Genomic DNA, 18,442 nt, shown 5'->3' with positions numbered 1-18,442 from the left:
GTCTGAAATGCTCTGCAGATACAGGAGAGCTTAGAGCAATCTCACAGCCCAACATCTGCGTACTCAAACAGCATTCCAGGCGTGCATCACACCTCCCAGCTTCACAGCAACACACAGGGACAGCAGGGAAGAATGGGGAAACTATTCCTCAGGCATTTACATTTGTTTTTAATAGTCAGGGAGCCTTCTGGATGCAGGAGTGGCATCCACACCTTTGCCCTGGGAAAAAAAAGGCAGCTTGGTCTCAATGCTGATATCTTCCTCTCTTGGGCTCTCTTAACACCCTACTTGTCTTAAACTCAAGCTAACAGCTAGAGCACACAGTACAGAGGACAGACTTGAAGTAGGGATAGAGAAAAAGTATTCTACAGCATATACAGCATATAAGGTTCTTCTCCTCACTGCTCACCTTCACTCTGCTTTTCAGCATCGCGACACAGAAGCCAAAATACATTTTAAGGCACATTTCTCCTGCATCCACTTCCTTGACTTCCAGCAGTCTTGCAATTGCAATCCCTTGGGGCCAAAAAGAGTTCCTGCTCCCTGGGTGACTTGTATTTAGTCTTGGGCTGGCTCCCCAGGCGGGCGACTGGCTGTGGCTTTTGCCACCTGCTGGCACCATCTGCAGGCCCTGCAAGCGAGGGAAGATGAACTTAGTCAAGTTTCTCATACTTCAATTTGAGTCTCATTTCCAGTTGAAATGGGGAAGAGACAGATTGCCACAGGCTGTGGAGGGCCGAGTTTGGCAAAGGCACTGGGATCTGCACATTGCTGCCTGAAGAAGATCCCAAGATGACACCTTGGAAGCAGTTATGTTGACATGTGGCTAGCTGAGATTAAATTTTGTCCTTTACATATGGATTAGACTGGGATTATTAGCACCTCTGAAAATGTTATTTTCTCTTCCTAGGAGGTTATTTTTGGCTAAGAGGGAGATGTTCCTTCTGGAACGTTGCCCGTGTCATCTGTTGCAAAGAAAAAAGGCTTAAAACTTGGCCGCAAAACCTCTGCTCATGTGACTGCTTTCCCAACTGGACCATTTGTGTTGCATTTACAGCTCTTTTGGTTCAGATTGCAACAGAGCAAGTGCTGAAGAGTATCACAGTGCCTCCTGAGCCAGCCAACCTGGTATTTTATGCACTCACCCTTGACTTGTTTCTGGAGGTCTTGTCCTTTGACATGATCAGCATTGCTGTGCTGGGTGGCACTTGCAGGAGCATTGCCTTTTGGCAGCACCTGGAGTGGAGTCCCCTCTGTCGAAGGCAGGGAGAGCTTTGTTACAAACAGTGCGAGCGGAGCAGAGTTTAAAAGCATTTTGCAATGTATGAGTTGCTAATAGCTAGCCCAAATAAATTATAGCATTGTAAATCAAAAGTTAACCATTTTTTAGTAAAAAAAGTTAGAAAAACTAAGGAGGATCAGTTACGCCCCTTGCCAGAATGGGGAAAGATTCTGGCAATATTTCAATAGGATTTGAGTGTCCAGTTCTCCTAAACTCATCCTGGCCTTGTGTACCTGCACAAGGCAAAACAACTGAAGCTGACAGATGGTCAGCCCAGCTTGTCATGTCTTGGTATCCTTGCTGAGGTTTGGATGTGAAACACAGACTAAACTGAGATCAATCACTTGTTGCACATAAACACAACTGAACATTAATTCTTCCCCATAGGTTACAGGCATAGCTGAGGCAGTGGCCTACAAAGGATGTGCTTTCTTACCCATCAAAAATCTACTTAGACCATATAAAAAACAATCAGATCAGCTTGCTAATTGTTCTGATCATTAGCATTTACTTTGGCTTATTTCTCACATGACAATCCATCTTCAACAGAGCTGGTGCAGGATGTCACCATCTGTCAGAGCTGATGTCGGGCACAGACAAATCTCTCTGACCCCTACCTGACTGGTGGCTGGCAGGAGCCCTGACCTTTGTGGCAATGGATACACTTCTCGCAGCTTTTGACTGATGGAAGAGGCTGGCTCGGCGCAGGTGGTTCTCGCAACCTGTGTCTGTGTTGGGGCCTGAGGGAGTCCAGGGCTTAGCATTTGAGATCTGAAAGTCACCAAGTGGAGTTAACCTCAGTGGTGATGTCTCTGACCTCTGACTGTTGCCACATTGTACCAAAAAGATTCCCTTCCCACCTGACCGGCTTAGCTTGCTCTTTAGGCAGGAGGTCAAGGGTAAAGATATTTAGAAAAAGAATAAAGATATTTTAACTTATTTCCCCATGCAGTTTGTACTACATTTCTCTTCCTGTATTTAAAAACCACCCTAGCTTCACTGGGTCTATGCCTCCTGCTCAACCCATCCCCTTCAGAAAGAAACACAAAGGGAGTTTATGTTCCTACCCTGTGGAAGTTCGGTTCAGGAGAGCGAGATCTTTTCTTTCTGGCTGTCCTCCCAGCAGACACCTCCTGGTCTCTCCTGCTCCTCAGCTCTCCCCTGGCTGGGGAACACAGCTGGCTCCCAGCTGTGGGCTCCAACAGCAACCCTCCAATACATGCCCTGTCTCTTGTCTGACAGTCTGGGGTAGAATTGGCCTTTGGATACTTCAGCTCAAGCACATCCTCCACAGAGGTGTGGACTGGGGTAGCTTTGCTCCCAGGGTCTCTGTGCTGGGCTCTGGAGCGGCGACTGGCTGCAATGAGGGAGATGCTTTTGGTGCTGGTGGCAATTTCCTCCAAGGTCTCTGGACTCCATAGAACAGCAGCAATGTCTGCAGGTGACTTTTTCCCATGGAAGCCTAGAGAGGTGGGGGAGTGCAGCCTGGGAGTCGACTTCCCTGCAGCAACATCTGTTGGTTTCTGCTAAAAATCAAAGCAATTGCAGCGTAATTTGCTTTTCATTCAATGCTTTTATATTTTCCCCCTTCGAAGCACTTTGAAACACTTGGAAGACATTAAATTTCACATGAAATATTGTTACAATAACTTCTGTGCAGAGAAACAAAAGCAAAGCTTTTTGACTGTGTATCTCCCATACACAGCCATGGCTACAGAGTCAGTCAGCCAGTGAGCAAGGAACTGATGAGCTCCTAACTGTCCCTCCTCTTCCAGGGTGCTGAGTGAACTGGACACACTGGAGACGGGTGAGTCACACAGAGTGCCTAAATTGGAGAAGGCAGTTAAGCCTTGGCCTCTTAGTTAAATCCCAGGTTTTAAACCCAAGGCCAGTGCTCTAGGAGCAATTTTACCACCTTCCTCACGTATTTAGCTGCTGTGCATGTTTTTGTCATCACAAGAGCAAGGTGCTTTCCACATCAAATGTGCCTTGAATTCAGTTCCTGCCATACTGACCTGCTGAGCTGGGCTTTTTGGCAAACCAGAGAAAGTTGGGCTGATGTGGGTGTCCAGAGACCCCTCCTTCCTACAGGGTGTTGTTTTAGCTGATCTGCAGCTGCCACTGTGAACAGAATATGCCAGCAGGTTATGAGATGAAAGCACAGGCCCCTTATCAACAGGGAGAGATGCAGCATGTTTAGCTGAGAGCTCTCAAGCTGTGGAGAAAGCCAGAAACCTGGCAAACATGATAATAAAGAACACAGCAAGGAATACTTCAGGATTCATGAAGGAGAGATATTTTGTCCCCTGATCCTCACAAACTTTGCTACTTTATTTGATTTAAATGCTTGCCCACCAACAGAAGCAAATTGAAACTTGTCCCATAGCCTCTCTCTGCAGAGAAGGCTCCTGCTAAAACATGGAGCTGCTTTGCAAGAACAATGTACCAGGAAAGTCTCTTCTGGCAGATTCCAGTTTCTAGAGGTCCTTCCAGTTTGGTATCTCCCAGCTTTGTGGACTTAGCTGGGAGCTACCAGGTCTCTGTGCCCTAGAGAATAAGTCTAATAATGAGAAAGACTCACATTACCTGTCTGAGTCAAGGGTGATGGAGGGAATGTCAAACTTCACCCCCCAGGGAATATCCTTCATGTTCCCAGGCAGACCCTTTCTGATCTCATCTTTATTAGGATCCAGATGCTGACTTACATCCAGAGAAGGGCTTTTGTGGGGCTGCAGGAAGAGGGAAGAATGAGACCCTCAGCAGATTTTTCTCACTGTAAAGCCCCTTCTGCAGCCCAGGCTCTCAGCCTGCATCACAAAGACACCCTTGATACCCCATGTGCTTCTGCATAGTTCCAGCCACCTGCTATTTGCTCCCCTCCTGTAGAGGGGCACTCAGAGTAGTTTAATTTCTCATATAACAACATGACTAACATTAAGTTTATTATTCAAGGTGAAACCCAACTCCTTGCCCTGTTCATTCTAGACAATCATAATAAACAGGAGACGCTGGTGCTTGGACTCCCTGCTGAAGGCTGGCAATTTCCTGGCAGCCCCTTACTGTCTCAAAACACTGTTTTCCAAAGAAAAAGGGGCCAGCAGCATCTTTCCATTCTGTCAGGAAAGATCTGAAGACCTCAATAACAAAACTGTGCCATGAGCAAGTAGATGTCTCTAGGTAAGAGTCTCCTTCAGCAGTCCCTTGGAGTGCTGCATGTTTGGCCATCTAACCTTTGCTTTTCTCTTTGCAACCAAACCAGTTCTCTCTCAAGTCTGACACAACAGAAGCTGGGTCATTCACAGCACTGCCTGGGTGCTTCTGTGCTGCTAAAAGCCTTAATTCTCTGAGGTAGGGGGAAGGAGGGAAGGAGAGTAGAACTCCAGAGGCAACATGTTCATAAAACAGTGTGCAGCTTCTGACTGGCACCAGGACCCAGCCAGGTTTTCTGTGTGAATCCATGGCCATGACAACATCATGGGACAGCGTGAATTCTCCAGCACAACAGGCTGCTCTGCCTTACCCTGAGCATGCTGGACATCGCTGAGTGTAGCAGCAGCAGGCGGTTCAGCACCCCCTCCTCCAGCTCAGAGAGGTGCAGGTGGTGTAACCTCTCCAGTGTCTCTGGGACAGGAATGTTCTGGGCTGGAGCAGAGATATGGAGGAAGACTTAAAAATAACTCCTAGAGAAACAACTGAGAACTGTGAAGTCATGACACCCAAGACCATGTTTTCTGGACGGATTGTTCTCCAGTTTGCCATCAGAAAACAAAGCTTGGAGATAAGGACAAAGCAAGAGAAAAGGTGCTGTTTTACCTTTTATCAGCATATGTTGCTGCTGAATAATTTCTTCACAGAGTAACAAGTGCTGCTGCAGTTGCTGGATCACAAAATCCTTCTGGCACAATAGATTCTCCCTGTACAGTGTATTTGCCTGCAGCTCTGTGTTGCCAAGCTGAAGCTCATGAGCTCTGCAGAGAAGCCTGAGCACCTCCTGCTGATCCTCACTAGTGATTTGTCTGGGGAAAAACTCCTCCATCTGGGAAGCTTTTTCCTTGGCATTTGCTAAGTGCTGCTCCAGCTCTGTCTGCAAAAGACAGATAGGGGTTTGCCAAGGCAGCTCAGCTTCTTGGGGCAACAAAGGCATTTGAGCAAATCTTTGCTGTGCCCTTCATGCTGAGATTGAAGTAATATCTACAAGAAGTATTTTGTATTTTGCTTGTTCTACTACCAGCCACCATATTTCAGTCATGGCAGATATATACAGATGCACAGTCCTCGCCTAGAGGAACTCAAATGTTAATGGGAACTACCCAAAAAAACTATGACTAAAAGCAATTACCAACACATTGAACAACCAATGAGTGACAAACCCTCAAAATGGAAAGGATTAGCTCACTTATAGGTAATACAAGCCCAGTGGGTGCTTTTCCCTCATCCTAAAAACCACAAGGACACAGGGATGACGCAAAGATCAATCTTTCCATGCTGCTTCCTTCAGCACCCCAAATTATTTAGGAGTCCAGCTGCCCCACTGCTTCTGTGGTGCGAGCCCACATCCACATGAACCTCTTAGTTATGCTGCTGCCATCCTGCCCTCAAGCACCCACCAGGCAGGGGGCAGGCTAGAAATCCTAAGGGCACCTTCACCTCCTCACCTTCAGGGCCGCTGTCTTGCGTTGTTCTGCCAGCAGCAGGTTGATCTCTTCTCTTGCTGCTGTAACTTCATGCAGTTCAGGTGAATTCATGACATCCACTTCCCTGTCTTCCTCCTCCACTATTTCTCCTTTCTCCTCCTTTGCTGGCACGTCATCCTTACATGCAACCTCAGCCTTCTCTTGTTCCCAGCTGCCAGCCAGAAAAAGAAAGGAACTTCTGGGACATAGCGACATAGCTCTAGTGGTGCATAGCCCTTCATTGTGTCTGTCCAGCTTGTTCTTCCATGGCAGCAGCAGAAATAATTAGTCCAGGCTGCTTTGGAGCTGGACAAACCACTCAGAAGAGCACAGTTAGCTTCCTCCCCTTTGGAAATTTGTAAGACAGGCCTCCTATGTGTTCTTTCCATGGGAAGGACAGTGCTTTTCCCCACTTTTAGTCTTGAGCCTAAACTCGATGCGATATGTGCTGGTTGCCTTATGGAGCTACACCTACTCACTTCCCATGGCGAGTTTGGAGGTCCCTGTATACATTGTGCTGGAAGCTAAGGAGGCACTCACTCAGCAATTGTTAGGAGGTGCCTGCAGGTATCCACGTGCAGCTCAATGTTGGTGTTTTCCAGCTCCATCAGGCTGTGACGCATCTCCATCTGCTCCCTGAAAGCCCCGATCAGCTGCGCCCGCAAGGTGCTCATTGCTTGGCTGCTGGGTGCCTCAGAGCCCTGCTGCCCCTCTGCTGCAGGAAAAGACATTTCTGAGCTGACATTAGGCCAGGTGAAATTCTGTGAAATCCCCCCAAAAACTACTCTGGGACCAAGCCACATGTAATGAGACATTCATTTACAGGACTCTGCCTCATTCTGCAGTCTTGTCAAGTTCATCACGTGCCGAAGAAATCTGGTATAGCTTTATATTATTAGCAATAAATAGGGCTCATTGCCATGCTTTTGTGAATATTAAGAGGATACTGCATTGCAGGGACATCTCTTCTGTCTTTACACCCACCAAAACCAAAAAGGTTTTCTGTGCTTGTTATCTAGAAATGACCTTGGGTACTGGTAGCAGAGGCCTATTATATCTCATGTCTAGTCTGTCAGCGAACTTGACTATTTTTATTTCATTTCTTGCCAGGTTCACTGACAAAAGGAACAATCCCTGGGGCAGAACAATCAGTGTTTTAAAATCTTCGCCCTGCCTGTCTCTCTGTTTTTTTCTTTCTTTTATTACATGCAACGAACCATAGAGCAGAGCTCGGTGTCCTGACACAGCCTCAGAGCCCATGATGATGCAGGCTACAACAACTCGGTCACCTCTCTGTGACAGACAGGACTTCCCCCAGCAAATGCCACCATTTGATGTCAAATCTCTTTTCAAGGGCGGGTTTGTGAAATGTAACACATTTTAACGTTGATGGAGATGCTGAGAAGGGTGATATCCAGAGTCACACGGTACATCAGAGAGAGGCTCCTGCAGAAAAACAACCTCAGCTCCTCCACCTGCCTCCACTGCCCATCAGACTGTGTTTTCCACTTCGCTTCTCTACAAGCATTGCTGAGCTTCCCCCAGCCGTGTCTGCATGGAGACCCACCAGGCACTGCCACAACCCACCCACACAGCTCCTCTCCCGCTCTCATCCTTCCAGACAGCCCAGAACTGTTCCAGCTCCTGGCTCTACCTTGCAGAACCCCGAGGTCGGGGCCAGCTGCACTTGTCTCCTTCTCCTGGTCCTCAACCCTTGCCTTCAGACACTTGATCTCCCTGTGGAGCTCCACGATGATGCCGGTGTACTGGTCCATGTGGTAGGAGACGTTCTGCAGGTTACACTTCACCTGGGGAGCCAGAATAGGTGAGTGTTGGTCCCACGACTGGTACAAGGGCTGCAAACAAACCCAGGCTTTCAGCTGTAGGGCACTTGTGACAGGAAAGGATTTTCCCTCGTGAGTGGGGAGAGTGAGTTAGTGGTTTTCCCTAATCCTTGGAAATTCCCAAAATGTGACAGAGAAAAGCCACGGAGCCTGTGTCCACAGGAAAAACACATAGATCCAGAAGGAAGGAAAACCTTGTTGTAGATCACTGTTCATCTTCCTTCACCCCATGAACCTCTCCATTTTATTCTTCATTGCTATAGGCCTTTAGTTCCTCTTCCAAGCCCAGCATCCCCACTGGGACATTCCCAATACACTGTCATCATCTTCCATCCATCATTCCTCGTGTTGCGCACCCAGATCCATACCAGCCACATCGTCCTCTGCCTTTCCATTTTTCTGCCCCCTTCTTTTCACCTTCAGATTCCTCTTCTCATTCACAACCCAAACAATTTGCTTTCCACTGTTCCCTTCATCTGTATTTCCTCTCTCACTCACACTGAGCCCCTACACCAATCTGCACTGCCCCCTCCTGAAGTGTGTTCTCCCCTCACCCACCACATCTTCTATTTCCACTTGAAAGCTTTTAGTCATAGAGTCATGGAATGGTTTGGGTTGGAAGGGACCTTAAAGATCGTCTCTAAGGCAGGGACACCTTCCATTAGACCAGGTTGCTCCAAGCCCTGTTCAACCTGGCCTTGAACAATTCCAGGGATGGGGCAAGCATGCCTTCCCTGGGCAACCCGTGCCAGGGCCTCACCACCCTCACTGAATCTCTAAGCCCAAACTCCTTGGGACTGGTTTGCTCTGGTACCTGTGTCTTGATGTTTTTTGCTCGGTAGGCATAGATCAGGGTCATTCGGGATTCTTCAAAGGAGGAACTGGCTGGGCTGATGTGTGCAATCATAACGGTCCTGCTGTTGCCCCCTAAGGAATCCTGGAGGGATGCAATGTTGGTGTGGTTAGCAGGGATGTGACAGGGTTTTGCTGCTCAGGGGTAACCACTGTGTCTGGGTACCCCTGCAGTTCATTGAGATTCTAATGGAGAATCCCAATTAAGAGTGAAGGAAGTGCTGGTAAAAGACCATTCATTAGGCCCTCTCACTACCAACAGCAAAATCAATAAGTAATTAACTTGCTACAAAAGAAGAATTTTTGCAAGAGAATTGCAATTTCCACAAATGCACTGGCAGCTTCTGAATTCCACTCACAACAGGAGCCTTGAGTTTCTCTCCATCTCTCCTCCTCCCCACTATCCTCTAGAAAACACATCTGTCATGCAGCAGCAGCGATAGCTCAGCACCAGGGCTTGAGGGGAGGTTCATAAATGAGGTTGTAAAGGATCCATAAAATAACCAGCGTGGCAAAGAGTGTGTCTGCAGCCTTTCTGATTTCCTAAGGGAGAGACAACTTGTGACAGCACACAGTCACTCTCAGTCTTCCTTCCTCGTGCCCCAACAAATTTATTGGCCAATTTCAGCCAAATCTTATAGAAGGGATAAAACATTCAAAGGCAGTAAGTTAATTTAAGAAATCCCTGGTCACTTGTAAGCTTTGAGATGTACAACCCAAATCTTTAGGATTGCTTTAACCCTACAGAAGGTCCTTCCTTAATCACAGAGATCACATGTAACAGGCACAGCTCTGTCCAAGTCATTGCAAAGCTCACACAAGATCCTAGAGGAGCATTCCAAGCTGGATAATGGCAACGCACAGAGATAGTCAAGGATCAGCCCTCAAGCCCTGATCTGAGCAGTGATGCCAAGCCCCGTGCTGGGTGCAGGGGGCTGTGCCCCACCTTCAGCAGGCGGGTGAGTTTGCTGTCTCGAAAGTTGACAAACTGGGCCCGGCTCCCGCCCTTCTCGCTCAAAGCGTTGATGCAGTTGCCTAAAGCCAGCAGGGAGCGGTTGATGTGGGCTCCTTCCTTCATCCTCTTGCCCCGGTTCTGAGTCTGTTGGGGGGAGAAAGTGGGAAGGGGGACAGACAGACAAGCCCCATGCTTGAGAACAGTGGGGCTGCACCTCAGGAAGATGTGCGGCATCACCAGGGTCAAGGCTTGGATATCAAAGCAATGCCTCCTGCAAAAATCAACCTGAAAGTGCTGGGTTAAACCCCACTCTGAGGCACAGAGGTGCTGATAGGAATAAGTTTCTTGGAGAATGGCCCAGGTTTGACCTCTTAGTTCTTAAAAGATAGCTATTAATTATCTTCTAAAGATTATTTCAGAAATTAAGATGCATAACTACATCACTCCAGAATTCCTGGTCTCAGTAAAGATACTTGGTATGTAAAATCTGTCTTCCTCAAATCACCTCCCCAAGTTCAAGCATTTCCTCCTTCCCATAGGAGCCAGCTGACTTATTTTCCACCCACCAGCATCCCTCTATTCCACCAGCACCAGCTTTCTCTCCAACAGCCCAGCCAATCCCTGCCTAACAAACCACAGCTTCTCTTCAGATATGAAATTCGCTGCTGTTTTTTTCAGACCTGAGGGAAGGCTTGAACCCAAAAGCAGATTTACGTTTTTCCAATTACTGCAGCTGGCCTAATAAAAGGTACCACCAATATCTCCACACTGAGTCATGATTTTCAGGCTGTCTCAGGTACAAACTACTCCTCTGAAGCAGCAGAGAAGCGCACAGTGCTGCTCCTCACCCCAGGGCTGAGGGCAGGCAGAGCCCGCACAGCAGACCAGGGAATCGAGCCAAGTCTCACCAAAAGCTGCCAAGCTCTGGCTGTACCTGAGCTGCTCTCTCTGACCCTGCCAAGTCGACCATGAAGAGCTTCCCAACCCGCACTTCCTCGCCAGTCTCCTTCCGTGGGCTCCTCCGTGTCACCGTCACCTGCAGCGCCGCGTGCGAGCGGGAGGACGCCCCGTTGGCCGCCGTGGGCTCCTGCGTGCGCTGCTTGTTGCCTTTCATCAGCAGCTGCATGATCTGAAGGAAGCAGAAGAGCCCGTGGACATGCACAGCTCTGCCTGAGCCACAGCACAGCGTTCCCTCAGACTGAACCCCTCACCCAGGGCACTGGCAAACTCTGTTCTGCTCGTGCAGGCAGGGGTTTGCTGTTGATTTTCCCCAGATCTCTCCCTGTGGCTCATGGGGAGTGCGGGTGTGTTGTGTTTGGGGCTGTTTTCTGTGAGGCCTGCTTATCTCATGTCCAAGGCACATGTTTAAGTGCACATCAGTGTTGCTCAAGGGGGTTTAGTTAATTCTTCTCACTCTCCAACTGGTTGTTGACACAGGTACACAAATCAAAGCACTCCTGCCCTTCCCAGAATGCAGGGTGCACCCTGGGGAGGCAGAGCTAGCAGATGGACAGCTGGGGATTTTACCCTGTTTCCTACCCCTTGCTTGACTCCCTGATCAGCCCTTTTCATATAATTCATCACATTAATCCAGTCCCACCAATGTCCTGCTACAAAATGTCCTTACTCCTGAGTAAGCACAGGCAATAGGAAAGTGTCAAGAAATTTTAAAGCACTTCTGCACAAAAGCACAAACACCCTCCCTTTCTGCTCACTGCAGACTATAGTACCTCCTGAGCATTTGTAGTGGAGACTTCTGTAATTCCTGCTATCTGGATGCTGCCTCTGGAATCCTCTCTCAGGTCTAAGAACCCCGAGGATGGGTTCAGGAGGTCACGGATCACTTCGTTATAGATCTGAGGGTAAGAAATGGCAGGTTGGTTTGAGACTAGCACTGGGTCTTTAGGGTTGAGTTGATTCTGCATTTCAATGGACAGACTCAGATACCCCACTTCCCATTACAGCTGCTCCACAGAGGCTGGATCCAAGGCAGCACAGACCTCACCTCCAGGTAGGACATGGAGACTGTGTAATCCACCTCCTCAGCAGTGGCTCCAAGGCCCTTGAAGAGGTCACCAAGAGCACGGATGTAGATCCCTGGTTCACTGTCCGTGCCCAGCATCGTGTAGGTTTTTCCTGTTCCTGTTGAAGATAAAGAGAGCAGCAGCAAAGCCAAACTTCCACTTGAGAAAGTTTCCACAACAAGTGATACCTGGTTTCCTAGGGATTTCTGTGCTTTACCCCCTAATTTCCTCCAGTTACTCCCGTTTCTTATGCTGCAATGACACTGCCTGAGGAGAGACACGGTGCATGCCATCCAAAAAGAGTGGGCAGAGGCCAGGCAGATGGGCAGACAGGTAAGGTAACTGCTCACCGAGGTGTTCAGAGCAAGAGTAGAAACATATTTTCATATACTCTGTTCTGTATAAATGCTTTCTACAGCTACATGGGTTCTCCTGAGATCAGCCTCCAGCATTGCACAGATGCCCTTATTACCTCCTCCTTTTAATGGGAAGATTTGTCTCTACTGAATTCTACCTCAATTAAGTGACTTTTCAAATAAGGCAGCTTCACTGTTACTTTGGCATTTCAGTGAGGTTCACTGTTCCCAATGAGAATGGTATTTTAATGCTTCACTCTTGTCCTCATAGCAAGCACTTAATTGGCTCAATATTTCTGGCTTTCACTGTGATATTTTATTCATCTGGAGCAGTACAGTACAGGAACTACTTTACCTGTCGGACCGTATGCAAAAATGGTTGCATTGTATCCAGAAATAACTCCTTCTATCAGGCTTTTGGTCGTGGACACATATACTTCCTCCTAATTCAGTCAAAAAAGAACAGATTTTCGGTCAGGCATAACAGCTGTCCAAATATCCTATAACTAATTGCATTCCCCATTATTTTCTCACTTTATTTTAGAAATTTCCTGGGCTTTGGAAGGATTCTCAAGCTGTTTGAATTCTGATACATCATCAAAATGAGCAGAAAAGCACAGAGGTTTATTGAATTTTCTAAAGGCACGTAAGGTGCAGGAGCCTACTGAAAGAAATAACCTTAAATATGATTATTTTCTGAACATGAAATACTGTGTCTTTTTCTTTGTGTCTGCTGAAGAAGGGAATAAATTCTCTCCATGACCTTATCCTTTATGGAGAAGTGCCAGTGGGCCTCCAAAAATGTCTTAGGTAGCATACAAGGCTGCCACTCTGAAGCTGGATGTGAAAGAGAACACAGATGACCAAACTGCTGTGAGAAGCAAGGCTATGGTGATCACAAAATGCAGGTGCTGATTAAATCCTCACAGTGTAGCTCATACCTGTCTGCAAAACATGGCTCAGTGAGGGCACCAGAGCTCCCTCCGTGAGCCTGTAAAACCACAGAGGCACAGGGAAGAGCTGTGTGAGCAACAGAGCCAAAAACATGACAATGATCTCATTCCCCAGAGACCTTGGGAGACAAAGCTCTTCATCCCTGCTCAGGTCTGTTGCCCCTGGGGAGGCCAAAGCAGGAGGCAGAGGCAGACTGAACACTGCACATGTCTCCCCCCACTTGTCTGGCAAAAGGAAAACCCTCACAGCCCTCTCACCTTCAGCACTGTCACCTTTATCTGGGTGACATGTGGCCTCTGGGCTGTGCAGTTCTACTCACCTGCCAAAAACATTCTTCTAAGCAGGGAAAACAATTGTAGTGTTAAGCCTTTGGATTAAAAAAAGGGAAGGCTGTTACCTGGGTTGCTGTGTGATCAAAAACCATGTCAAATACAAAGGTTTTTTCTCGGGATCTGTTGGCTCGCAGGATGTCATCTGGATCTTCACTTGGGTCCATCAGGACCACCCTCTGGTACAGGACAAAGTCAGAAGATGAAACATTAGGTCTGGGTTTGGTTAACAGCCTGTGGGGATTCCTTACAGCACTATCCCTTGGCCAGGGGAATGCTGCACTGCAGCTTTGCCTGGAAAACACTTATACACACAATGCTGAGGCCAACAGACTTGGTTTTGCAAGTGATGTTGCAACTCCTGTAATTTGGAGAACTGCAAAATGCTTTGAAGGTCTGTTGAGCAGTGGAACGGTCGCTGGCATTGGGCAAGAGCAGTGGCTGCAGGGACATGACACCCAACAGGCCCCCATGCAGGCAGGGGGACACAGGACCTCTTACCTCAATTTTCAGCTACGATTCAGACAAGAATTATGAAAGAAAATAGTCAAGTTCTTCAGGAGAAACATTGCCCAAAGTCATCTGCCAAAGCCTTTTGTGCAGCAGGACTGATCGAAATATCTGCATTGCTCAGGGACAGAAACTTCATTCCATTTCTGGCTTTTATGAAGGAAAAAACAAAGGTAGGAGAGGAGTTGCAGCAGGTTACAGAACTGGTTCTGTTTCCTTTCAGTCCTTTAGGATCTATTTTAGTACATGATTATCAGAGTGTATTATTACTGTGGAGAATGGGTTTCTGCTCCACTGAGATGGCTCATAAGGAGATGCTCAAGGCTCAAGGGAAGGACAGAGAGCCCTGTGTCTCCTGCTCCAGAGCAGCTTTCACTCTCTCCCAGGTAAACAGATCATTAGAGCATAGATCAACCACTATTTGACTGACAGAATAACTGCATTGGTGCACCAGGAGAGAGACAAGTATCCAGGACAGGTGCCCATGGAGTTCAGGAAATGTCAAAACTTGGGGTTTTCTTTTTCTTTTGCATTTCCCGCTAAATTCCAGATCTCTAACAAGTACCTCCTTGATTTGCAAGTTTTCAATTAGCAGAATTACTTTTTTGTTGTTGCTTTTCTACAATTCTTTAGTTTTCACTGGTCCAGCCCAGGCTTTAAAACCTGAAGCAACACAAGAATAAATTCCAAAGGGAACTCCTGGTTTGTCCTCAGCAGCAGGATTTGCCTGCCAAAGAGGGACTGACACTTAATCATGTGCACATGCAACTGTGACAGGCAAGAGCAGAGCTTGGAGAATGAGGTCATCATGTTTCCTTTAGAAGTTTAGGAGCATTTACTAACACTTTCAGGCCTCTTTTACTGAGCTCTTGTAACATCCAAAATTTTGCTCACAGTGTATCCATGCATCCAAAGAGCCCTTTTCCAACCTGGGGCTACTGCCTGGTCTAACCAGCAGTATTCTAAAAGCACAAATCTTCTGCTATTGCATGGAAGCATTAAAACATAACAAGCCACTAGCAGAATCAGTTTTGAGTTAGAGTTAATAAGCAGACAGAAGCAGTTCTAAATGAGTTCAGCTGAGAGTAAAAATAGAAGGGAACATAAATGCAAATCAAAATACACCAGAAAATCTAAGTACTTCAATTGCCCAGTCAATTAATTTGCTTTCATAATTACAGTTATTTGCATTATTAAGAGAAAAGCATTCTCATAGACAGAAGTTACTCAGTCTAATGCAATGCACATTTCCTTCCCAGATTTCCATTAGAGAAAATAGATCTTGGGGGAGATGATGCAAGTCTGAATAAGCTGTATAAAAATAAAACTAATATCCTTGTGGGATTAATGGCTGCTTTAAAAATAGAAAAGAAAAAAAAAAGGTATTTCACGGGTAAGGTGCTAAACAAAATTGCATTTGTAAGATAATCCATAAAGGGGAAAGAGAGATTCATGTTCTCTTTGCTTCAGAGGGCTTCTATCATTTGACTATTGAGTGGAGACCAGATATATGACAGAATTAGTGTGTGTTCAGGAAGGGTTCAGAGATAGATCAACTGAAGCACAAAAGAAAATAATGGGATTTACATTGAAAATGAAGGTAAATAACAAGGACACAATAAAAGTATGTAAACAGATATAGCAATGTAGAAGAGGTAAGTGGGGGCCTCTTGCAATTCCTGCCTCTGAAAAAAGGGAGCAAGAGGTGGCAAATGCAGAACTGGAAAAAAGAGGTGCCATTGCATGAGAAGCTGCGTCCCTGCTGTGTCCCAGCAAGGGCAGGGGGTTTGCAGGATTTGAAAGCAGGTGCTTGCACATGAACCAGAAGAGCCAGAGGACTGGGGTGGCCCGTGGGGTACCTGGCAGAGTCCCCAGTGCCCATGGTGGGGGTCCCCAGCTCACCTGCTCGCCCACTCTGCGGGCAGCGAGCGCAGCTCCCTCCTCCACTTCGGCCTCACTGAGGGGTCGGATGCGAAGGGCCACCTGCACACACAGCACACACGTGGCTTGGCTGTGCTGAGGCCACCCAGACATACCTGCAGCAGGGCTCAGCTCTGAGCAGGCACCAGCAAGGGCTACAGCTTCTCGCTGCGTCTCTTCTGCTGATCAAACTCAAAACCTTAAAGCTTAAGGCCTAGAAGTTTAAGGAAGTTTATAAAGTTTAAATGAGTTCATTCTCTCGTGATTTGCACTTTTATCTTGACAAATTCTTCCTCCCTCTTCCCCCGTTTCTGCCTCTAACACAGCAAGACTCCGACTGATTGACAGAGAAGGTGGCAGAGTGAACTCAGCCGTGTCACTGCAGCTGCCAGCAGGAACCTTCGGAGGTCTGGGACCGTGGTACCAACAGTCCTAGGGCTGAGCACGGTTACAGATTCCCCTGGTGCTTCCAAAACACTGATTAAAGTTATCCATGACAAAGAAAGGGAATTGCATTTCACTAAGTACCCATTTTGTTTAATCCCAGGTAGCAATCCTTATGAGCCTGTTCAACCAGATCAGAGCAAGTTGGCCCTGATCTGTGCAGTTCCCACAGGGTTCCTCAGGAGCTGGAATTCATTGCAGGACTGATTATAAAGTAGCAATTAACTGCCAGTGCCTCGTGCCACAACTCAATCAGCCAGAAACACACTGCTTTGCTTGAAACGCAGACGATAATTTGACTCAAAGATTTAAAACACAATGGCACAACCTATTTGTCAGCATTAATAATAGACAAGAGCACATGTATTTCAGCCTGTTTAATCTACATGTGAAGTCATAGAGAAAATGTGGTGTCACAGATCAGCTGTGGGGTTAATTGGGCCCCCTGAAGCTGAGGTCCTGCTCTGGCCCTGACTCACTTTGCAGCTGTGGCACAATCCCAAACCTGTGTGCCTGGTGGAGGGTCTATTTGAAATCCCACCTAACAGCTGTCCTTGAGGTCTCAGTTAATAACAAAGATTTGAAAAATTTTATTTTCACTTTTCCATGGCTTTTTTTCCCCTTCCATAAAACACAGCAACATCCCCTTTGCAGCTCCTGCCAGGAGAGCTGATGCTTCTAAAACACCGCACAGGAACAACACCGCATCAGGAGGGTGGGTGTTATCAAAACAGACTCGTTCTACAGCCCCACCAGTTACAAGCAGCTAGTTTCTATAGGAATCAGATTTATTTCCACAATAACAAGCTATGTGTCAATCAAATGAGGGTTTCACAAACAGCTCCCAGTCTTAAGTACTGTAGTAGCCAATTTTGAGTAGCTCCAACAAAGGAACATTTCTTCACTGGGAACATCTCAGAGTACAAGGTAAGCTCCTCAGCTTTGAATAGCTTTTAATATTCACAAGAATAAGTTAATTGTTGCAGCTTCATCATCTCCCTAAACACAGCTGAGTGACACTGTTATGAGCATCTCATTCCCAAGGGCTGAACTAATCTCTTAAAAGCATTTTAAAAATATTATCTGGTACACCATAATCCCAAATTCTGCAGGAGGCAGAGGGGATCGTGCAAGTCTCTCTTGAACAGACTTAACCTTCAGAATGGTCCAGTTAATCACAGTACTTGTGAGCCCCAGCCAGTGAGGGTAAGAAAACAAACCCAAATAAGCAGCATGTGGAGCTGGGTCACACCAAGTACTAAGGCTTTTCCTCGCATTAGAGAGGAATGCAAGGTATTCCACATATTATTGACTTTATTTTAAGCGATTCCAGTTTGAGCAGGGGTTTCTGCGTTTGCCCCAGTCATGTTCCAGCACACTGTGAGAGCAATGCTTCAGTTTAACTGGGAGGCACAGGGTTGAAGGTTGAAACTTGGGAGAGGATTACATTTTCAAAGCATTCCTCTTACTGGGATCAACAAAGAGAGATGCAGGACTGTAATTCCAGCTGCTTTTGGCTGTTTGTTGTGAATATGTCAGACCCCAAAAAGACAGGCACACTGAGGACTAACTACCATCACCACCTGCCAGGTTACCCAGCCTCACCTGCCCTACAGCACATTTTTTTTCCTCTGCAGGACACTTATACACAACTTTTGCTTTAAATCATGCCCAGTTAGCACAAGTCTGCGTTTTTCTCTGTGGTTCCTGGACCACAGAGCCCAGGAACACCCGAAGACAGCTGGAGGACACGATATGTAAGGATACTGAAGGATGCCAGGGCTGGGTACAACCCAGCTGCTCCTCCCCATCCCATTTCCTCCCCTAAGCAAGTGGACTCACCATCAGCTGCTGCTCCTTCATGGCCGAGGTGTGGGACGATCCCAGTTCTGGCCTGGGGATTTGCCCAGGGAGGAGCACATGGAGCTGGAGCCCTTCAGGCTGCAGAGGCAGGAGACTGAACAGTTCAGAGGCAGCAGCCATCACCCCAGGGATGGAAGGAGAGGCAACACCTGCGCTCCCCCAGGTGGGAGGTGACTGCAGGAACAGGGAGAGGTGGCAGCCACAGGCTGAGCCCCGGGGCAGGAATGGGCTGCAGGAAGCAGCACCTTGCACAGCAAACAGTGAAAGGGGTCAGGATCAGCAAAGTGACTCAAATTAAGGCCCAACTCACTGAGCAAACTTCCACTGCACTGTCACTTCACACACAGTGGCATTTCACGATTCCCACATTCAGGAAGTCAATCCCCTTCAGCATTTTTAGTGTCAGTCCATTCATCACAACCTATTAAAAAATCAC

General features: G+C 47.2%; 1 protein-coding gene across 1 annotated transcript; it reads right to left on the bottom strand.

Annotated features, from left to right (window-relative positions):
* Positions 1 to 202: 202 nt before the first annotated feature.
* KIF19 (kinesin family member 19) lies at positions 203 to 18,126 on the bottom strand. Its single transcript, XM_039383675.1, has 21 exons — positions 17,986 to 18,126; positions 15,682 to 15,762; positions 13,338 to 13,448; positions 12,342 to 12,429; positions 11,612 to 11,748; positions 11,337 to 11,462; positions 10,541 to 10,735; positions 9,598 to 9,750; positions 8,614 to 8,736; positions 7,610 to 7,763; positions 6,496 to 6,670; positions 5,938 to 6,127; positions 5,096 to 5,366; positions 4,803 to 4,924; positions 3,869 to 4,011; positions 3,298 to 3,403; positions 2,350 to 2,808; positions 1,900 to 2,053; positions 1,146 to 1,253; positions 410 to 631; positions 203 to 219 (listed from the first exon to the last, which is right to left on the bottom strand). The coding sequence occupies exons 1-20, from the start codon at positions 18,124 to 18,126 to the stop codon at positions 456 to 458; spliced, it is 3,213 nt and encodes a 1,070-aa protein (XP_039239609.1). The 3' UTR covers positions 203 to 219; positions 410 to 455.
* Positions 18,127 to 18,442: the final 316 nt, after the last annotated feature.

The sequence above is a fragment of the Pipra filicauda genome, unplaced genomic scaffold (genome assembly GCF_003945595.2).
Source record: "Pipra filicauda isolate LSUMZ 115617 unplaced genomic scaffold, ASM394559v2 scaffold31_size4109673_pilon, whole genome shotgun sequence".
NCBI classification, from domain to species: Eukaryota; Metazoa; Chordata; class Aves; order Passeriformes; family Pipridae; genus Pipra; species Pipra filicauda.
The sequence above is the reverse complement of the archived record's forward strand: the minus strand, read 5'-3'. Positions and strand labels throughout refer to the sequence as shown.